At 32.0% G+C, this 22965-nt stretch overlaps 1 protein-coding gene across 2 annotated transcripts; it reads left to right on the top strand.

Annotated features, from left to right (window-relative positions):
* The first annotated feature begins 9993 nt into the window (after positions 1 to 9993).
* Positions 9994 to 22201, top strand: LOC125860249 (syntaxin-81-like). 2 transcript variants are annotated; one of them, XM_049540179.1, is made up of 8 exons: positions 9994 to 10141; positions 13512 to 13591; positions 14016 to 14099; positions 14208 to 14312; positions 19711 to 19854; positions 20848 to 21114; positions 21229 to 21360; positions 22040 to 22201. In XM_049540179.1, the coding sequence occupies exons 2-8, from the start codon at positions 13514 to 13516 to the stop codon at positions 22181 to 22183; spliced, it is 954 nt and encodes a 317-aa protein (XP_049396136.1). In that variant the 5' UTR covers positions 9994 to 10141; positions 13512 to 13513; the 3' UTR covers positions 22184 to 22201. The 2 variants fall into 2 exon arrangements, with proteins under 2 accessions (XP_049396136.1, XP_049396135.1); XM_049540178.1 differs by having other exon boundaries at positions 13391 to 13591.
* The last annotated feature ends 764 nt before the right edge of the window (positions 22202 to 22965 follow it).

Genomic DNA, 22965 nt, shown 5'->3' with positions numbered 1-22965 from the left:
TTAAAAGTATAATATTTTAAAAATATTATTTTATCACTTGAACATCTTTTGTACTTTGTTAAAAATAAGAATTAATAGTGAAAAGTGTTGAAAGTGCATTACAAATTCTTTTTTATTTGTTTTTAAATTTTAGTTTCAAGCATTACGTCAAGTATATTAAAATGGGGTATACCAAGTCATCAACTTCTTGAGATTCTATGGCTCTAACTCTTATATTTATTCAATATTTGTCAACTTATTACTTATAGAAATAAAATTTGAATAAATATGTATACGAAGTTTATTTATATTTTAGGCTTTGAATTGAAATTTCACTTTAAATCTCGAATTATATCGAGCGGCCCTGGATACAAACACATATTATAGTAAATCTTAAATGCCCTTCACAAATTTTTTGACTTTACNTCAACTTTTCATCATGTTAACAACTTAAAGGGTATTTCAGATATTTTGATAAAAAAAGTGTTTACCGGCACTTATTTGCCAAATACATCAACAACTTTTTTTTCAACTGCAACACTTTTATCCAAACACATAACTATTTATTTTGAAAATAAGTTTCAGCACTTTGAAAAATTACTTTTTAAAAGTTATTTTTTTTAAGTCAATCCAAACGGGCTCTAAGTCAAGAATAGTCAATTGAAAACCTTTTGTCAGAAACTTATTCGGTGCATGTAGGTCAAATATTACTCTATGCATGTACAAACACATATTATAGTAAATCTTAAATGCCCCATAGTTAATTGAACCCCTTTTGTCAGTAACTTATACAATGCATGTAGGTCAAATATTACTCTATGCATGTACAAACCAGGGGCGGCTCAATGCTTTATAAACCAAATTTTTATCAAGATTTTATAGAAAAAATTGATTATTTATGATTAAAAGTATAATATTTTAAATATATATTATTTACCACTTGAACATTATTTGTACTTTTGTTAAAAATAAGAATTAATAGTGAAAAGTGTTGAACAAAGTGCATTACAAATTCTTTTTTATTTGTTTTTAAATTTAGTTTCAAGCATTAATTGCGTCAAGCATATTAAAATGGGGTATATCAAGTCATCAACTTCTTGAGATTCTAGGGTTCTAACTCTTATTTTTATTTAATATTTGTCAACTTATTACTTGTAGAAATAAAATTTGAATAATTATGTATACGAAGTTTATTTATATTTTAAGCTTTGAATTGAAATTTCACTTTAAATCCCGAATTATGTTGAGCCGCCCCGGGCACAAACACATATTATAGTAAATCTTAAATGCCCTTCACAAATTTTTTGACTTTACGATCATCGACATGACATGTTTCTATTTGTCAATTCATAAAAGATAATATGAGGAAAATGCAAAATCTACATGATAAGAGGTTATTGAAAATTACATGGAAGAAGCTTGGGGATTGACTCTAAATTGATTGAGGCCTTTTGTCTTTTGAAGTGTATATAGGGGTGTGAATAGAACGAAGAATTTTTTTTTGTCTATGTCTATTCAAGTTTTACCATGTTGACAAACTTGCCTTGTTCATAAGTCATGTCCGGCGAGTCATTGTTTTAAACTCTTCCGTTTTAATTTATGTGATACAATTTGATTGGACATGAAAAAATAATTTCATAAAAAATATGAATACTATAATAGAATGTTATTATAAAGGATGATAATTATAAAAATGTGTGACTTAGATACATATCCCAAGAGTCTTGTTAAGATCTCCCATAGCTACATAATAAGTCCTAGTACTAGTTTATATTTCTAGAGCAAAATCTTCCATAATGTTTTTTTCTTAGAAAATTATCCGATGTAGCGGTATTGACTTAATTATAATTTTTTATAGTGGTACTTTTAATAATTATAATTAAAATATAGCGATATTATGTATTTTTATAGCAAATATACAAGATACGTATATTTATGTATCTATAAATCATAATAGTGAGTATTTTTTCAATAAAAATGACTATAAACACTTGACATACGCATATGACATATATACCATATATATATATTCATGTATTGGTTCACACATAGCATACCCTTCACATATCGTTTACCTCCCATATAATTGGGTTACTCATACAGTTTAAAAATATATATATTAGATCTAGTTGGTCGATGGCCTATTGTGTAATTGTCCCTATTTTATAATCTATGTTAAGATTGAAGTTGAAATCTCACTATTATCAATTTATTTTTATGGATCATTAGACCACATTTTAGGTACAAATCTTCCCAAATAAAAATTCTAATTTCATTTGATTTTTTTTATAATATAATTTAATTCACTTTTTTAAAATTATATTATTCTTTTTAATTTCTGGTGATAATCCTTCATAATACGTTACTGAAATGATACAATGGAGGACTGTTTAGTCCATCAGTGACACTTTTCCCAGTCCTTCATGATACCATCACAATATATCTATATATTATCATGGTATAATTGAGGTTTGATTCAATGATATTATTATAGTATGTCTATTTAATTTCATGATATCATTAATGTCTGCTTCAATCCTTCGATAAGACACTCTTCAGCATTCAATTGTACCATCAGGTATGATATCATTGAAGGTTGCTTTATTCCTTTGCGAGTATCTCGTATGTTCTTCGTGATACCAGGACAATATATTTAATATTGTCATGATAGCATTGAAATGTAGAGAGTATATGTTTTGTTTTCATTTGCAAAAACAAAAAATCATATAAATAATAATAATAATAATATATAATAATAAAATCCTATAAAAAATAATCAATAATAAATAATTATTTAAATAAATATTGACACATGTCAATAATTACAATTATATCCATTTAATTCTACGGTAGTTACACAACATTTTAAATAAACAAAAAAAATTATAATTAAATAATATTAAATTTTAAATAATCAATAATCACTAATCACGAATTATTAATTAAATAAATATAGACACATATCAATACTTAGATTTAGATCCATTTAATTCAATGGTAACTAAATAATTTTAAATAATCAATAATAAATTATTATTTAACTATTACATCATCTATCTACAAATGCATAATTTTAAATACAAAATTTTAAATGTTAAATGAATATATACACAGGGATATATAGATAGATGATGAGTATAATTTTTACGTAAGGAGTCTAAATATATCAGTATTTTGTATTTAAAATTTATACCAAATAATAAATATATTTTTACAGATAAATACAAAAAAGGCAGTTTTATAACTCCTCAATATAACTTCTCAATAATCATCCACTAAACAAGAAAACTTAAACTACATTATTCACTGCATCTTTAAATTCACGTACTACATATAGACATCTATCAGTAATAACTTTTAATATTTTGTTTTTAAAAAAAAATAAAAAGAAACTTCAACTACAAATAGTTATCCCTAAAATTCCTCACCCACATACTTAACTTCCTACCCCAAAAAATTCAACCGTATTAATTCAGTAAATTTGAATACGGCAATCTTTTCTTTAGTTTTTTTAGAGAAAAAAATGCATCTCAATAAAGAAAATTCAAAGCAATAATAATTCTTACCATTCATCGAAAGGTAAATTTTTTTTTGTATATTTCCTCTCTTTTTCTTTGGTTTTATGGTCTACATTATCAATAATTATACTTTATTTTAGAAGTTCTAGATGTTGAAGGTGATCAGTTGATGAAGTTAGGATCAAGCAATTTATGTGGTGAATATATGTAGTTGAAGAAGGCGAAACACTTTTAAAACTCTATCTAATAACTATGTCAAGCATGTAATATATTTTAATTTTTTTCATTTTATGTTTTGTTTCAAAATCAAACTATGTTGGATGTATTTACATACAATTTATGATTCTTTGTTTATTGCATATTTCATATTTACAATTTGAAGATATTATATTTAAAAAAAAAAAATTGTTAACTTAATTAAAACTACAAACTCATGATTATAGAATTCTATTCTAAATAAACTATTAATATTTCACAAATTTATCTTTTCAGATGTTATAAATATATTTAATTACATTTAATCTACACATAAATGAAGATAATAGTACTATCTCTCTATATGTAATATAAATGAAAGTTGACTTATATCTGTTTGCAATTCATTTATTTATCCTTACTAACATTTATTTAAAAATCATTTTTTTTCAATTTAACAAATAAATAAAAGAGAATTAAAGAAAGAAACAAAGAAAAGGAGATAAATGGAAAAAAAAAAAAAGGGAAGAAAATAAATGTAGGTAAATGTCACGATCCAAACCGAGTAATGAGTGACACGCACACTTAGCCTCCTAGGTGGGTGAACCAATGAATTCAACCCCAACTTATATTTATCATTCAACTTACAAAATACTAGCCATAATGTGGAAGCTTAAATCTTATTAGTGTAGGAAACACAAACCTATTAAAGTCTACTATATGTCATTCCCAAAACCTAAAAGTCATCACATCAAGGACATCTAATCTTCAAATACTAAGTCTAAGAGTATTAAAGACACCAAAATAAATGAATAAAATAGTTTATGTCCGAAAACTAAGGACATCATGCCATGACCAAGAGAATCCAACACGAGCTTGAATGAATAGCTCAACCTGGAACCTGATATGCTGGAGACTGGCTAGAGCTGAGGGCAAGTCGAAGTCGTTGGTACACTCGTTGCACTCCACAAAAGAAAAACACAAGTAGGGCTCAGTACAGGGCAATATGTACTAAGTAGATATCATCGGCCGACTCAAAATAGTAACTAATATGCATAAAGTAATAGTATGAAATCAACTATAGCACTTTGCAGGTGATAAACAACAAACAACATGAACAAGTGACAAACGAAGCAAGCACATAATCAATCACAATATCAAGCACACTCACGAGGACTCATGCCTCCACACCACGCTCGTTTGGAAAATGGGTTCTTTGAGATTGAGTACATTTAGTTAATTCAATATGTTTTCCTCTTTAATGTTACCGTGTCAGAACGTGACACCCCGATCCAATAATACCGTGTCGGAACATGACACCCCGATCCAATAATACTGTGTCGGAACATGACACCCCGATCCAATAATACCGTGTCGGAACGTGACGTTCCGATCTAATAATATCGTGTCAGAACGTGACACCCCGATCCAATAATATTGTTAATTTATCATTTATTATCACCACCTTTCACTTCATTAACAATAGTTCATCAAGCCTTTTTTATTCAAGGCATCACTTCGATAGAGAGGGTTTCAGATTATAAATTTTACGGTCTCAGGATTTCAGACCAATCACAAACTACACAACCACACAATCAAGTACATAGAAAACTTCACAATATCACTCAATGCATATCAATCACTATTAAGAGTCTATCTATCAAATAGAATAAACCATAACCTACCTCCACGGGAGAACCGAAGTCAAGCAAGCTACTTCTCCAATACTTTTTCTTTCCTCATTGCTTCCAAACCTTTCCAATTTATCAATTATATATGCATAATTTGTAAGTTAACGAGTCTATAAACACTCATATTATTCTATGTCTAGCCTAGACCCAAAAACTCCCCTAATGGTTTGAGTCAAATTTTACATTTTCATTAGATTCTCTAAATAAAATTGTAGTTGTGATACTTCTTTTGATAAAGTAGAGTTAATGAGTAATATTATAAAAATTAACTATAAATTGTAAAATATATACTTTATTAGATTAGTATGTATTATATGTAAAGTGAGATTAGTTTGTATTATATTAATTTTTCTTGGACTTAAGTGGATTTTATCATTATTGAATATTACATTTAAAAAGTTTTACGCGTATTTTCATCTATTATATACACTGTTATTTTATGCGTATTAAATAATGCTAAAATTATTATTAACAAATTTAAATAATGAAAGAATTTAATCAATAGATCGAATGAAAGAGAATAAATAAATAAAATTTTAAATCAAAGAAAAATGTTGAAGAGCATCACATGAAACAACTAAATAAAACTCCAAAAACAAGCAAAAATTTCACCGACATGAAATCTGTTGTCATTAATGGGATCATACTATGCTATACATATTTATATATTTCAGCATAAATATAACGTAGTTATTTTCTTTAATATGATGCACATCGCGCGGGCACATATACTAGTTGATGATTAATCAAATAATTAATATTTGAAAATGTATAATCTTAATTTTGAAATCTTTTAAAGTGAATCACTACGATATTGGTGATTTAGACTATTTTTATAATTTAAAATAATATAAATAGGTAAATATTATACAAATAATAGAATGATTCTATAATTGGGATTAGGGGTGTTCATGGTTCGGATAAAAACCAATCCAAACCGAAAAATCAAACCAAACCGATTAAATGAACCGATTTAATTTGGGTTTTGGTTTGGTTTGGTTTTAGATTATTAAGAACCGATAGTATTTGGTTTGGTTATGGTTTTGTTCGAAAAAAATCGAAGAAATAATCGAACCGAACCAACAAGTTATATACATAAATTTTATTATTATACATACATAATATATTATATTCATAAACAATTTTAAAGATTTTATATATGTTTCATCAAAATTTATTTTTATAATTTACGTATGAAAGAAAAAATGTCCAAGGTTAGAACATTTTTCTTATTGGTTTCTTGTATATGAGTGTCTATGAAAATTCTTTGTGGGACTAAAAATGTCAGTCTCTTCCATCTATGCCAAAATAGTGAATTTTGAAGTTTTATTCAGTAAATTCAATGATCGAAAGTTTTGTAATGCCAGTCATTCTAACTATTTTTTTGTTAGAATGTATTGTTGTCACTTTTTTCACATTTTGAATGAATTGTTTATTTTATTTTTATGTATGGTTAATAACCGAATAACCAAACCAAATCAAACCAAAACCGAAAACAACCAAACTGATAAATGTATATTATATTTGGTTTGGTTTGGTTTTGATAATTTTAAAACCGATTAAGTTGGTTTGATTTTGGTTTTGACCAATAACCGACCCAAACCAAACCGTGAACACCCCTAATTGGGATACTCAATCTGATGAACTCTTAATTCAGTTTTTTAAAATATTTTTACTATTTCTAAAATAAGTTTAATAATCTATATAATAATTGACTCAATTTAAATAATATTCTAAAAAATAAAAAATTAACTAAAATTTAAACAATTATAATATTGTGTGACGTACAATAATCTATATAAGCCTACTAATTTTTATGAAACACAAATTGTCACATTATCAACTAACAAGATTGATCATTAAAATGTAAGGGCTAGGGGTAACGCTAGTGTCCAAAAAAAATTGTTCAGCTAACTAAATATATATATATATATATATTTCGTTAAATAACTATTAATATTGCTACACCCTTGTTTATGATAGACTTTTTCAACTAAAATAATAGTATTAAATATGAATTATTTATTTAACAAAATAAGAATCGCCATTGATAATTGGATAATGACGTTGCAAGTCATCCTTTTGAATTATTAATAAAAAGAAAACATTTTTTTCTTATTGATATGCGAAAACAAATTAAAAGAGCAGTAAGGAATTGTGTTGATTAGAGAAAACTATGAAGCATCTCTGTCACTCTTAGGTTTAACAATTTGATTAGTTACTTATACTTAGTTAGTTATTAACAATTTGATTAGTTAGTCGTAAGTAACTGTCTCGACCTCATACACCATCAAGATGCATAAATACGATATCGATTTATATATCACATCTAAAAATTGAGTCTGCTCGTTTCAGTTAAATCAAAATTATCATTTTATTAAAAGTGTTTGGACCTCAATTTGAGTATCACATCTAAAAATTGAGTCCGCTAGTTCCAATTAAATGCAAGATAATCATTTTATAATAAAACAAAGATTATCATTTTATTAAAAGTATTTAAATTTCGAATGATTTCCAAACACATGATATCTCTTAGGGCATTGATTTCAATACAATAAAAAAGAAAATAACGGAACAACAATGATTAATGACGGATCTATGACAACTTCGGGTGATTCACATGGTGAAATTGATTGTAGCGCTACTTTTCAATCTCAAATTCTATTTTCTTATCATAAATGAATGTGCTTACTATTACTTCTCTATTGAATATATATATATATATATTCTATTTTCTTTCTTATCGTGAATGAATGAATATGCTTATAACTATTGTTTCTCTGCCGAAGATAAGAACATTAACATAAACTTAAAATTTATTTAAGACATTAACATAAACTTAAGAATTTATTTAAGTTCATTCTCTAGATCAAAAAACTTTAACGCAAGATGAAAAAGATTAAAGAACTTTAACATAAGATAAAAAGGATTAAATTATAAGAGACAATATGAGGGGTTTACGATCAAACTACAGAAAGATAGATAGGATCACCATTAGTGTATACTATTAATAGGAAAAGTCAGAATAAAGAACTACATGAATGTCTAAGCATATATACAAGGATGTATTATTAACAAAACTTCCTATCAATTGGTTAGTATGATCTTTTGTCTTTTTTAAGAAAAAAATAATGAGAGATAAAGGAACCAATTCTGATAGGACAGGGTACCCAACCCGTTTAAAATGGGTTAATTTGAATAGATAGCCATATAAATTACTCATTCAGTCAATCCTAATTTCTACTATAATTTGAGTATTCATATTTATCCATATTATTTATTGAAAAACTCATTTTTATCTGTTTAAAATATATAAATCAAGTTGAATATTTTATCTCATATTATTTAGCACATTTTTATTCAACTCATATTTGTTTGGGCTATTAAAACAATTTTAAAAAGTTAATTTTTTTTAAAAAAAATCAAAATATTTGACTGGGCTCACTCATTTGTCACTCTACAAAGGGATAAATCCAAACAGGTATTAGCGTTCCATTTTCTGCAAATTAAAAAAAAGAGAAGCACTGTTGTTACTCCAATTATGAAAAAGAATCAGAAATCTAATTCTCAATCAAATTATTACCATTAGCGATAGACAAGAAGAAACTCAAAAGATTAGGGTTTTCAATGCCCAATCCATTGCAGGGAAGTGCATTGTGGAGCCGTATAATAACACAAAGCAGATAGATGTTTATCAGGTGAGTTTTAATTTCAATTGTTGTTGCTTGGATTTTCACAATTCCCTCCAACTCATGTTTGAATTGACTTATTTCAAGTGTTTTTAACCACTTTTGATGTGTTTCTTTTAATAGACCACACGAATTGAATTCAAGGATGATATAATTATGGAGATCCTTAGCAAGTTACCTGTCTTGTATCTTGTAGAGTATAAAATGCGACGAAAGGATAGAAGTAATACATGAGAAAAGAACAAAAACAAAATAATAATAAAAAAAAGAATGAAACAATAATAAAAAAAAAGAACAAAAGAGATACACTTTCAATTTGGGTCTATTTTTTTTGGGATAATTGTACATAATAACAAATTATTAATTCAAATTAAATGCTATAAATATATTTTGATTTAATAGTACCCTATAACAAACAAATTGTATACACTGCGCTTCTGTTTGTATAAAGCGAGAGAAAATTGTATATACACATGCAAATACATATATCTTCGTCCTATACACTTATAATTATACAATACAAATATTTCTATGCCCAGTTTTCTTTTGTCTTTCTCTCTTTCTCGTTTTATACATAGACAGATTATACAATTGATCTTTTGTATACAAATGCTTTCTTTTGTATATGTATTACGAATTATACAACTATTTTTTTTATATATGTATAGCGAATTATACATATATATGTTTGCTATGGAGCGCAATTATGCAAATTTTGTTATAACATACAAATATGAATTTTATGTTTACTATATGTGAAAGTTGCTCTTTTTTTTTCCCTAATGATTTTCCCCAATTTAACTAAAATATTATTTAATTTTAATTGAAATTACCCATTTTGAAACGAATCCCATTTAAACCCGACCCGGCTCATATGAACTTGAACACAGTTGCCTCTCTTTTCTTTTCTTCTTCATCGTATAATAATTACAGAAAAAAAGTGATAATTGCCGGCGGAATCATATTACCGGCGGCGAAGTCCCCGGGCTTGGTGGAATCGGCGGCACTCAAAATTGCCTGATTGGTTGCGTGAGCGAATTGATTTTACGGTCAACTGATTTTGAGGAAGGTAAATTTTTCCTAGAACTCGGTCTTATATGATCTATGATTGGGTTACAATGCTTTTACTCTGTTCTCACTTCATAATGATAACCCTAGCTTCAGTTTCTAGTTCTCTGTGCGTTTTTTTCGCAAGAGCATAAATGATCCATTTTTTGGTTTACACTCTGATTTGTGAGTATTAGTAATCAAATTGTGGAACTTTCTACTTGAGAAGAGAGAAAACACAGTAAGAACACAGGAGAGTAAATATTTATCATTTTGTACTTGAGGTGTTGGTCCTTGACATGAAATATAATAGTAAAATGGAATTTGAGAGGAAAAAAGCTATAAACTAAGCTAAGCTAAAGCTATTCTAAAGAAATGAGAGGGATAATGAATGTCTTCCAAAATTTACTTGAACTCCAGCAAGCATCCATGAGTTTATGCTTCCAAAATTCATGCTTAACAAAGTCATACTGCAAGTAGAAAACAAGCACAGGGGCAATGGTTTTTAACCCAATTTCAACAAACTTTCTGTCAGAAGCTTTAGGGACCAATAGAGTGACTGCATTGAGTCTTCTCCTCATATCTCTACGGTGTTTTCCTGATGCCTTGTCAACTGCCTCACCACGAAAGAAGTAAATATTCTTGAGAAACTCCTCCAGGATTTGACTTAAAATAGAACCTTTGAAATGTTTTAATCTTCCACTACAATGCGAGTGCTCCTTTCCCATTAGGGTATTTCAAAGCAAGTCACAAGGTAGAATCACATCCATGATGCCATATCTTTTCTTCATTTGAGTCATCAAATCTAAGCCTGCAATATATGTTGTCCCCACGGTTTGACTCCAAGAGCCATGTCATCCTACTAACAAAAGTAGTTTTGTTTTGTATCATTTTCACTGAGAAATGCAAATGTTAACCCATCTGGTAGGCTATGAATCTTCATCATCATTAGTAACTTTTGTTGCATCTCCAGAATGAACCATGTAAAAGAGACAATGTTGAAAACTGGAAGTGCAACAATTGTCCTCAAAATGCTGCCAAGATTAGTAGTCCAACTTTAGACTCTAGAATTATCTTCACAAGACCATGTTGAAATTGAAGAGAGGCATTCGATGCAATATTACCACTAAGTGATATTCTTAACAACTGAGCTTGCTGCCTTTCCATATTAATAGTATTGCAAATATGCTTCGGCTGCCCCAATTTACTCCTCCAGTCTACGAGACAACTATATTGCTTCTCATTGGGTGAAACTACAGTGTGATTATGAACTTGAGAGAAAATGCTATCCAGAGACTTGTATAAGTCACACTTAAGAGGCAGAAAAACCTGGCACAGTAGTAAATGCTACTAGCTCCAACCAACAGTGAAGAAATGTCCAAATAAGAATCATAAGAATTAATAATCTGTCTATTAGGGATATGGTCAGCTGAGTACTGAAAATACTAAGTAGGGAGACAATATCCTTTTCGAGCACCGGAAAGTATTGTCGGCGGTAGTCTTTTTCCACCTTTTCTCACCTTTCAAAATTAGAAATGTAAGACATTGATTGTTCTATGCTCAGAATGTTTAAAATGGTATTGTTGTATATAGCAAGAGTAAGCATGAAAAAGAGGAAATTTCCATGGAATAATATGACCAACAACCCCAATTATTTTGTGCAAAACACCAAGAGCAAATGCAGATCCTTATCTAATAGCCACATTAGAACCAGTCAGTTTTTCAAGGTATCTTGATGTAATGGCATGAGAATCTTTACCTTCCAATGCTGCAAGGTAAGCAGGCATGAAGCTTTTCAAGGCTGCTACATCTCCTTGTATCTGAAGATTAGGATCTCTAAATTCTCATGGAGGACATCAAGCAGTCTCCATTTGATTTTATCTGTTAATGGAGCATGGACCAATGAAATGCCCGCATTGTAACAGGGAACTCCAGAACACATTATTTCTCCTCCATATCCACAATCCAACAGTGTTCTCTCAGCTGCAGGAATCCCACTCGCTAATTGATTCAGCGGAGCTGGGGAAAGAATATTGTCACACTCATGAAGAGCCAAACCAACTTTCTCTATAGCTAAGGTTATACCATGACATACACACAAATCAGAGGACAATGTGCAAGTCAATAATTTGCCAACAACATTACTAGTAAATGTCCCGGACCATACTTTGTAAGAGAAGGAAGTACATTTGCACTCAACTCAGAATGAATTTCAAATATTTTTCATCAGCAACAAATGTCCCATGGTCAACATAACAAGACTCATAATCGGAAAAACCATCGAACATGCCAATTAGCAAAACAGTTAGTTCCCCCCGGTGCTCGAAAATTGACAGAGGGAATGACATGTTGAGATATCAGAGCTTCTCAGTTTCCGTTATATCTTCAGAAAGAAGAATCAATTCGTCAAAAGATCCGATATATTGGTGTACCCGAGGAAGACTTGAAGTGTGGGTCTACTTGTTCCCTTATCACTTCCCAAGAATCTTTGATTTCCCTTAGTTGAAATGTGCTAGAGAGTTGCAGAGCAAGCTTCTGCACCTTTTCTCTATTCTTCTCCATTTCGGAAGCCATTGATGAATACCCACAGTTGCGAGGATGATGCTCTGATACCAAATGATGTAGAGTAGAATTTAAGAGGAAACTAAGCTGTAATCTAGCTAAGCTAAAGCTATTCTAAAGAGAGCTAAAAGTTGATTTTCATTAATATTTCCCAAATGAGTACGTACAAGGTATTTGTATAATGCAAAAGAGAACCCTAGACAAATAGAAATGACAACATTATCCTAATAAGCTGACTTAGGTTGCTAAAGAAATAGGAACAGAAAATTGGGACTAAATTGTAATTATGTAAATACACTACTTTTGAGATCTCTTGGTATGGTCGGCAACAAATGACTTATTGAAGTCATTTCGTAAGTGTTTCTGTATAGACGACCTAAGCTGATCTTGGATTGAGAAGTAGTTGATTCATTGATTTTCTAAGTGTTTCTAACTATTAAAAACAATCAATTTCATTCTCTAATTGTCTAGGATCTAAGCATTTGAAATCCATTAGTTGAAATATCCCTTAAATCCAAATTAGGCCATCTACATGGGCCACGACTAAGGTTAGTATCATGTTCTTTAATCAGGATTAGTATATAGAGAACTCGACTGCTAATATCTCCAACTATGAGTATGGTTTATGTTTTCTGATTATAAGTTGTTACAGCTGGGATTGTAGTTGTCTAGTTGATGAATTGGAACTTGGTAACTTCATTTTCTGTAGAGTTTTACGTGGAAGGAAGAATATCTTCGGTCTTCTGCTGGGATATACCAAACCATTATATACCATTGAAACTGCATCATTTGATAAGGAGAAATCTTCTTATTTTCTCCTGCAATTGAAGGAATGTCAAAAGTTAGAGATAGAACGGAAGATTTTAAAGATGTTGCACGTCGATCAGCATTGTCTTTGGGATATGATGAGGTACATTAACTTATTCAGTTCATTGCTTTTCTCTATTTTTGGTCGACAGAATAATGTAGCGTGCTGTGAAATGCCTTGAAGAATCTTCATATGGATCCTAATTCCTTTGCCTATTACGTAGAGTCTGATTGTGCATATAGCTTCATTAATTTCCTCACGTATCAATTGTTCATACCATCCATGGATCAGATGCTCGGTTCTATAATTAAACTGATCAAAAATTTGTGTGGTTGCAAATGTCTGGCAGTTTTGTTTTCATTGCAGATGATTTATAATTCTCTTATTTGTGTGGGAACTAGTATTCCATTTAATTAAATTTCAGCACTCTCTTTCCCCAACCCCCACTCCACCCCTTTGTTAAGCCTATGTGATACTACCATCAGATCTTAGAATATGTCCTCTTAAGTTAGATTTTTGCTGACAGTCTAAAACAGCTGCTTTATTGGCATCTTTTATCATGCATAAACCCCGGCAAAGGTCAGAATTCATCAGAGCTGCACTTAAAACGGTATATTTTTCTTACACATAATGCTGTCCTTGTGCTTTGGATTTTATATCCTTTTGCTCATACACAATCGCAAACTGAAAATCCTTTTCATAAAATTTCATTAATCAGCTGGAGAGCATTGGGACCCTAGAGCAATTTTTGATGAAACACAAGAAGGATTATGTTGATTTGCACCGTACAACTGAACAAGAGAGGGATGGCATTGAGCATGAAGTAAGGTTACATACTTCCATATTTGTTTCCTTTCTTCCCTTTTTGTACTTATTTCCCTTTTTTCGTGTATGGATTTAAGAACAGGACGATTAGCTAGACTATCTTCTTCTTGCTGCTATGCTGATGTACATAGATATATTTTGTTATTTCTGCATGATGGTCTCTTATCAAATATATGTTGATGAAAACAAAGGGGTATTTCAGTTTGCAAATAGGATTAGGCCATATCGCAAGGGTGAGGTTGGAATCATGATTACATATTCGAGACAATTATACTGTTTTGCCTCTATTTGGTGGTGATTTGCAATTTTTTTTAAAAAGAAAATATCAATCTACTTCCAATTTAAAACAAGTTGGGATGGCTATAGGTATTTTTTATATCTATTCCTGCTATATTTGGATCCATTTTATTTAAATTAAATGTTCAAAAAGTCTCACACTTACCTCGACCTGGTCAAATGCAAGTGTAAGAACAACTATACCTTAGTCCCAATCAATTGGTATCGTCCATATGGTTTTTTTTTCTTCCATTGCTTTATATGCTTTTAGAACTTTTAACACCATAGTATCACATCTTTAAAGAAGTACTTTCAGGGGTTTATGTAGGACATTCCCTAATAATCTCAGATAATATTGTCTTATGTTATCCTCTATCTATGCTATTAAGTCTTTCTAAAAAAATAGAAGAGAAGTCATAAAAGTAATATACAAATCACTATTCCTTATTTTGTATTTCCTAAAAGATTCATTCAGTAACTTCAAGAAACATCTGATGTTTCTTGTACTTCGATTATCATAATATTTTGTTGTAGTTACTGTTCAGAATCCTTTGTTATGGTTCCACATCCATTTATTCTCTTTCTGGACTGTTTTTCTTGAGCTGAAGGTCTATTGGCAAGAACCTCTCTACCTCTGAGGTAGGGGGAAGACAGACCTCACTTTGTGGGATTACTCCGGGTATGTTGTTGTAGTAGTAGTAACTTTCAGAACAGTTGAATTTTGACCTCCAGGGCCCTTGCTACTTACTCTTTCTATCTGATGAGGTTATTTACAATCTTGTCTATTTGTATATGGCGTGCATTAATCTTAACTTTTATGTTCATACAACACTCATCGTTTATTTTCTTGATTGTTAAAGGTAAGTAAATTAACTTCAGCAATTAGATATTGCTATTAAATAAGTACAAAAGGAGGCTGCATTACAATTGTGCAATGAGCTCAGGAAGTCAATCATGGGATCTAAGTCATTTGCAATAGCCATGTTGCACCCCAAAAAGAAGAAGAGAGGATATACACTAGTATTTGATACTAATTACAGATGCAGATTTGCTCTCAAAAACTCTCGCATTCCTTTCTTTCCACATAGTCCACTAAATCACCGCAGGGATGGTATTCCAAGTTCCCTCTTCACCTTGCCAAGACCTTTCAAGTGCCAGCATTCTAGTAGTTCCTTTGTTGTTCTTGGCATTACCCATTTAATTCCAGTAAAACGAGAAAGAGTCTCCATATCTGAGATGTGAACTTACTATGAAGAAATAAATGGTTGATATCTTCAGCTTCATTGTTACAAACAAACATCTGCTACATAAATTAATTCCCCTTTTCTGAAGGTTTTCATGTGTGAAACAGGCTCCTTTCGCCACTAACCATGCTAAACATTCCACTATATAGGAATTTTGTTTTCCCAAATACACTTCCAAGGTCAATTTTCAGTTGGGGGAAGACTTAACTGCTTGTAGCATGATATAACAGAGAAACATCCCTTAGTGTCACATTTCTAGAGTAAAGAGTCGTCTCTGGACTACCCTTTGGGGTGGCCCAGTGGTTTGGGCTTGGGACTTCCATGTTCGTCTCAAGTTCGAAACCCCTTGCCAGCAAAAGCAAGGAGTTTGCCTTTTGGGTCGAGCTCCTCACATTGGGCTTGCCTAGTGCGGGTTACCTCTCCTATGTAGTTTGCGAGCTATTGCATAGGAGCGGGGGTTTTACCCTGTGTGCACCCAAAGGGTAGCGGCTGCGGGTTTCCCTTGTCATAAAAAAAAAAAAAAGAGTTGTTTCTGGACAGAAGAGGAGGCAGACTGTGTAGCTGAGACAACAAAGATCAAAGGTTGTACTCTTCCCAGTTATTCATATTACGTCTGGATGTAATATCCCAGCCAGAGTTGGACCAATATTTTGATATTAATGCTTCAAGATTCTGTGCAACTGTACATAGGAAAGGACATTGATCCTTCAAAGATGAAGAGCCCAACCAAGTGTGTCCAGAATCTTTTTTTTTTTTATGAAGTAAGTAGATTCATTTCAAGGCATCAAGAAGATGCAAGCTTTACAAGGATAGATCAGTTAAGCTCACAAAAAAAGGATTCGTAGCGTCTTTCTAAGCTATAGAGCTAACAAATCCAAGAAGAGTTCTAAATTATTTACAGGGGGTCAGTCTAATCCAAGTCTGTCCAGAATCTTACTTTCGCACCATTCTCAGTTTCTACTGTAGTGTTTGAAAAATGTCCCAGTGAGTTCTCAGATGCTTCTGTATACCACATGTTTTGGAGAGATATGGTTGTTTGGTTATCCATGGATTGAGAAATCCATATTTTGTCACAATGACATCTCTCCACAATGCTCCCACCTCCTTCCTGAACCTCCAAGTCCAAAGCCACTTAAACTGTAAACTTTTACTTTGAATCTTTTAAGTCTCTAATAACCAAGCCTCCTGACTTCTTGTCTGTTGACACCGCACTCCATCTAACCAAAATAAAGGTTGCATTCTCTCTATTACCCCGCCACATAAAGTCTTAAGTATTTTGTCTATTTTATGCACCACTGCTATTGGCAAAGGGAACAACAACATAGTATAGGTGGGTAATGAGTCTAGTACACTCTTGATAAGCAATAACTTCCCACAAGAGAAAGATACTTTCTCTTCCAGCAAGAGAGTTTCCTTTCACACTTCTCCATGATGTCATCCCAAATTGCTACGGATTTAGATTTTCCCCCTAAAGGGAGTCCCAAGTATTTTGCAGGAAAAGAACCTACTGTACATCCCAAAGTTCCTGAAATTTCCAGTAGGTTAGGAACATCATTTACCGGGTAGAGAATGCTCATGGAGTAATTAATATGAAGGTCCAATACTGCTTTAAAGAACAAAAGAACCATGCACGGATAAAAAAAATCAGTCTGCATACAAAAGGTGGGTGATACGCTTCCCTCCCTGGTTCCTCAAACTTGGATTGAAGCCTTTAATCCACCCGTGAACTTCTGCCGCTCCAAGCATTCTACTTAGGCCTTCCATAACCAAGGTGAAAAGAGAAGGGGAGAGAGGGTCTCTTGCCTTAGGCCTTTTTGTGTAGTAAAGAAACCTTTGGTGATCATTGATGATAATGGACATCTTGACTGTGGGAATGCAGAAATGGATCCATCTGACCCATTTTTCCCTGAGGCCCATCAACTTTTATATGTTAATCTAGAAGTCCCAGTGCATATGGTCAAAAGCTTTTTCGATATCTAGTTTGAATAAAATACCAACCTTTTTCTGCTTCAATCTGGAGTCTATACATTCATTTGCAATGAGTGAGGCATATACAATCTGTCTACCTCTTACAAAAGCTATTTGAGAAGGGGAGATCAGCTTGCACATGGCAGATTTGAGTCTGTTAGCCAATAACTTGGACAGCACTTTGTAGAAACTGCCAATTAGATTCATACTACAATCATCTTGTGAACATGTTGACTTTGAGACCCAACATTTACTCCAATATAATATTATTGGTCTCAAAATCATTCTATAGCACTTGCCTTTCTCTTTGTTAATTATCATCCGCATAGACCTCTTGTAGCATTCCTCTATTGCAACCATCAAACTTTCTTCTATCATGCCATTCTTTTAGAAAATTGGGTCTGTACATCTGAGTATGCATTTGGATACCGTAGTTGTGTCCAATCTTACATCACATGCGTTTTTATTATTGGGGCTAATCTTGCAGTGCATGATTTCTCTAAGAATTATTGAAAATGAAGTCAATTGGTATGAAAGACATAATCATATGACAAAGGGCATATTTTCCCTAGTTTTAGGTATGGATCTAGTAAAAGAGTAAATCATCTAACATAATAACATCTCTCTCTTTAGTTTCTTTTTTTTTTTTTTTTTTTTTTTTTTNNGGCAGGGATGACTAAGGGGTAGTGGATGGGGAAAGTGACTCCTGATCGCAAATTTCATTTCATGGAAACATAATCCCGAACTCCTCCTGGACCTTGAATAAGTGCTAAGTAGCTCACTGCTCTACCAAGTGCGTTAGGGATAGCCCACATTTGTGGTATTTAAAAACAGGAGAAGAATCGTGTGCATGATAGAATAAATTGATCCTGATACACATCTTGAACATTTTTCAAAAGTTTGATCTTGTATAGTAATGATCTTCTTGTTTTCTTATATTCATTTTTTATATTGCTTAACTAATTCTTAATATTCTGTAAACAGTATTAAGTTCAGTCCAGGCAATAATATAAATCCTGGAAAATTACTAAGAAAATTGAAGGATGAAAGCCAATGGAAGTTGAATTGGTGGTTACAGTACTCTTAACTCCAAGTTTGACTATAAACTACTTTGACTTACTGAANTGGGTGGCAGGGATGACTAAGGGGTAGTGGATGGGGAAAGTGAGTCCTGATCGCAAATTCCATTTCATGGAAACATAATCCCGAACTCCTTCTCCTGGACCTTGAATAAGTGCTAAGTAGCTCACTGCTCTACCAAGTGCTTTAGGGATAGCCCACATTTGTGGTTTTTAAAATCAGGAGAAGAACCGGGTGCATGATGGAATAAATTGATCCTGATACACATCTTGAACTTTTTTCAAAAGTTTGATCTTGTATAGTAATGATCTTCTTGTTTTCTTATATTCATTTTTTATATTGCTCAACTAATTCTTAATATTCTGTAAACAGTATTAAGTTCAGTCCAGGCAATAATATAAATCCTGGAAAATTACTAATAAAATTGAAGGATGAATGCCAATAGAAGTTGAATTGGTGGTTACAGTACTCTTGACTCCAAGTTTGACTATAAACTACTTTGACCTACTGAATTGGCACTTCTGCACCAAGGTGCTGTGTTTGATTTATTTTCCTGCCATTTACTATGGTCAATTTCTTGTGAAAGTTGAAAACTAGATCTTTGTTTACTCCCTTGAAATATTTGATAGTATTGCGTCTTCTTTTCATGCTTTGTCAAGTTTGATGTCCTTATTAACTTTTGAGTCTGAAGAAAGAGATCCTTGTCCACCTTTATGGTTTTGACTTTTTCCTGTGCAGCTTTGTTTTGAATGCTAATGCACTTAATCGAGATTGTGAAGTTTTGAGTTAAATTTGTTGGAATGATCTTACGAACACTACTTTCTGTAGGTTACTATTTTTGTAAAATCTTGCAAAGAGCAGATAGATGTTCTCAGAAATAGTATAAATGAGGAAGATGCAAATTCAAAAGGATGGCTTGGATTGAAGGGTGACAATCTGAATGCTGATACTATAGCACACAAGCATGGAGTGGTATGGTTGCTACATACAATATAGTCATCAAATATTCTATAATTTGATTAGTACTGCTTCCTGATACATTGCTTCCCACTTTCTGCTGGTATTTGGAAATTCTGAAGTTACTTTATCGATACTGTTTGAATTAACGATATTACTAGATGACCTGTGACGTTAGAGGAGTTGATGGTGTGTCCTTGTCCTTGATATCACTCTGTTAGTAGAATACTCTTATATCCATGTGACTATTCTTTTTATAACGTTCCATATGCCTATGTTAGATACCTCAACTTAAAGATTGTTTTTATTTTACTATTTGGGAAGTCGATGTTTGTGTAATATTCTACAATCAGCAGACACTGTCATATCACTGTTATTTTGTCCCCCATTCTCTGCTGATGTTTCATATTTTCGACGAATAGCCTGTTTTAAATAGAGAATTTTTAAATGATCTCTGATGTTAGTGGTAATACTTCAAAATTGTCGTCTTTGTTTGGATTCTAGTAATACTTTAAATTTGGATCTCTTACTTCCGCAGATTTCTTTCCCTGAATTTTGCTTCTTAGAAAGTGGATGTAATATGTGGTTGCTCTGTGATTTGCACAACATATCACTGACTCATTGACATACACCTGCAACTGTAGATGGAGTAATTGAAGCCACTAGAATGTGGTGATTATTAATACTTCTTGATGATGTAAACATAATTTTCAACCTAAACTACGGTGTGTAATCAGATGGAAGTAGGTCTAAAGCTGTTTCTTCTACTTGTTTTCAAACTGCCTTGTGTTACGCTAAGAGTGAAGCTGAGGATGTAAAAGAAAAAAAAAGATCCTTTAGAAAAGAGTACCGAGGCATTTGAAAGCATATTTCTTCTGGTTTATCATGAGATTCACCATAGGTGAAAATCCTTTAGTAGTATATACACCTAATGGTGCACTGCTGTGCTTGTTATTCTTGGAGTGTGGATGCATATCCCCATATTCATTGTTTCCTTTTATACTGCAGGTTCTAATTTTAAGTGAAAAGCTTCACTCTGTTACATCACAGTTTGATCAGTTGCGGGCAATACACTTTCAAGATGCTATTAACCGAGTTACACCAAGAAGGAAGCGTAAGAGCACTACCAAATCAAATGCTGCAGAGGCCTCTGCTTCTAGTAGTTTGGATCCCGACATGAAAAGGGACTCTGAGGTCAGGGACAGTGATGTATCACAAGCAGCGCCTTTAAGAGTCCAAGAACAACTTTTGGACGATGAAACACGTGCCCTCCAGGTAAGTTGGAAGTTTTCTTATAGAGGATTTAGTTCTAGCAAGCAACTTCTTAAAGCTAGAATCACGTGCACTATTCCTGTACTCTTGACTACTATGATCACTCACATGATGCAGGTAGAACTGAACAGTCTCCTGGATTCTGTTCAAGAAACAGAAACAAAGATGGTGGAAATGTCTGCGCTAAACCACCTTATGTCTACTCATGTTTTGCAACAAGCCCAACAGATAGAGCTTTTATATGAGCAGGTTAGTGGTATTGTTGCTATTTTACTTTCTAGTTGGATAGAGCTTCTATCTTGTTAACATGACAAGTAAATCATTTTCTCTCTCTTTGTTTAACTAATTCAGACAATCTCTGCATTTCTTCTATTAACTTCACCATTTGTAACCATTTCCTAGTTAGAACTAACAAACATCACAATTCACGGATCTATGCGGTTATACTTTTATTAATTTGTTCTTTAAAGCATTTAGAAGAATATCAAGCATTCTAAGCCCCTATATACCTCTTGAGTTTAACAGTTGTCAGTAATCGACATACATGCATGACAAGAAAAGAACAAAGAAAGATTAAAAACAATGAAACAATGGAATATGTGTTTGTAGATGATCAACCAGGCTACATGTTTCTTTGAAGTGCACTGAACAGAATTCAGAATGATATTCTTCCATTGGCAGATATGAAATGAGATTAAACGAAGAACTGGGGATTCATATAGTCGAACCCCAACTTGTTTGGACTGAGGCATAGTTGTTGTTATTCTTCCATTGGCAAATCATTTCATTATATATTGTATCCTGCTGTATTATCTGTAGTATGAGTTTTGATCACTGTATACTTCACAGAAGCTCTCGTTGAAGTCTATACCTTCTGTAATTAGTTTCGAGCTTCAGTTGGTATGAATTTTATGGTTTATCATTTCAGGCAGTTGAAGCTACCCAAAATGTGGAACTTGGTAACAAAGAACTGTCACAAGCCATTCAACGGAACAGCAGTAGCAGAACTTTTCTTTTGCTCTTTCTGTTTGTACTTACATTTTCAATCCTCTTCCTAGATTGGTACAGTTAATTCTCAGTTTTTTGCACTCTTAAAGTCTTACAATTAACAGGAGTATAGAGCCTATTTCGTCAACTAAAGGTGTGTATCGTTACTAGAAGACATAATACATACACGTGTTCTTTCGTCTTAGTTGACATCTACGTCTCCCAACTTTGAGCGTGTACATGTTCACATTTAAACTTATATAAAGTTGATTAAGTAGACAGATATATCTTACATGACATTATACAAAAAAAAATTGTAGGGTATACATATATATTTTTGTGTCCTGACAAGTTATGTTGAAGTTTGCCCGTAAAGAATTTATACTTCATTAGGCATAAGTTCGATTGCTAAAGGATAAAAATTAAATATCAATTTATTTGAACAGGATTGTGCAATTTCAATGAATAAAACTACTCAATTTTAAATTGTACAGAGACTAGATAAATTTAGAGCTCGTTTGGATTGACTTTAAAAAAGTAGCTTTTAAGTCAAAAATAAATAAAAAGTGGGGAAGACCTACTTTTGGTTTAAAACTTTTTTTTAAGTCATTTTAAACTTATTTAAAGTTATTTTTAACCTTATCAAACACTTCCAAAAGTTAAAAATGATTCAAAAATAGATTTGATCAATTTTTAAGCTAATCCAAATAGACTCTTAACCATTTTTTCCAAAAATAAAAATAAAAATAAGGATTGGATACCCACCAATAAATATCTTTATTTCATTTGTTTTCTAGAAAACAGACAGATACAAAAGATGAAGAGAGGGGATAACATGCATGCAAATAAAAGAAGAACAATGTTAGG

The sequence above is a fragment of the Solanum stenotomum genome, chromosome 3 (genome assembly GCF_019186545.1).
Source record: "Solanum stenotomum isolate F172 chromosome 3, ASM1918654v1, whole genome shotgun sequence".
Classification (NCBI taxonomy): Eukaryota; Viridiplantae; Streptophyta; class Magnoliopsida; order Solanales; family Solanaceae; genus Solanum; species Solanum stenotomum.
The sequence above is the reverse complement of the archived record's forward strand: the minus strand, read 5'-3'. Positions and strand labels throughout refer to the sequence as shown.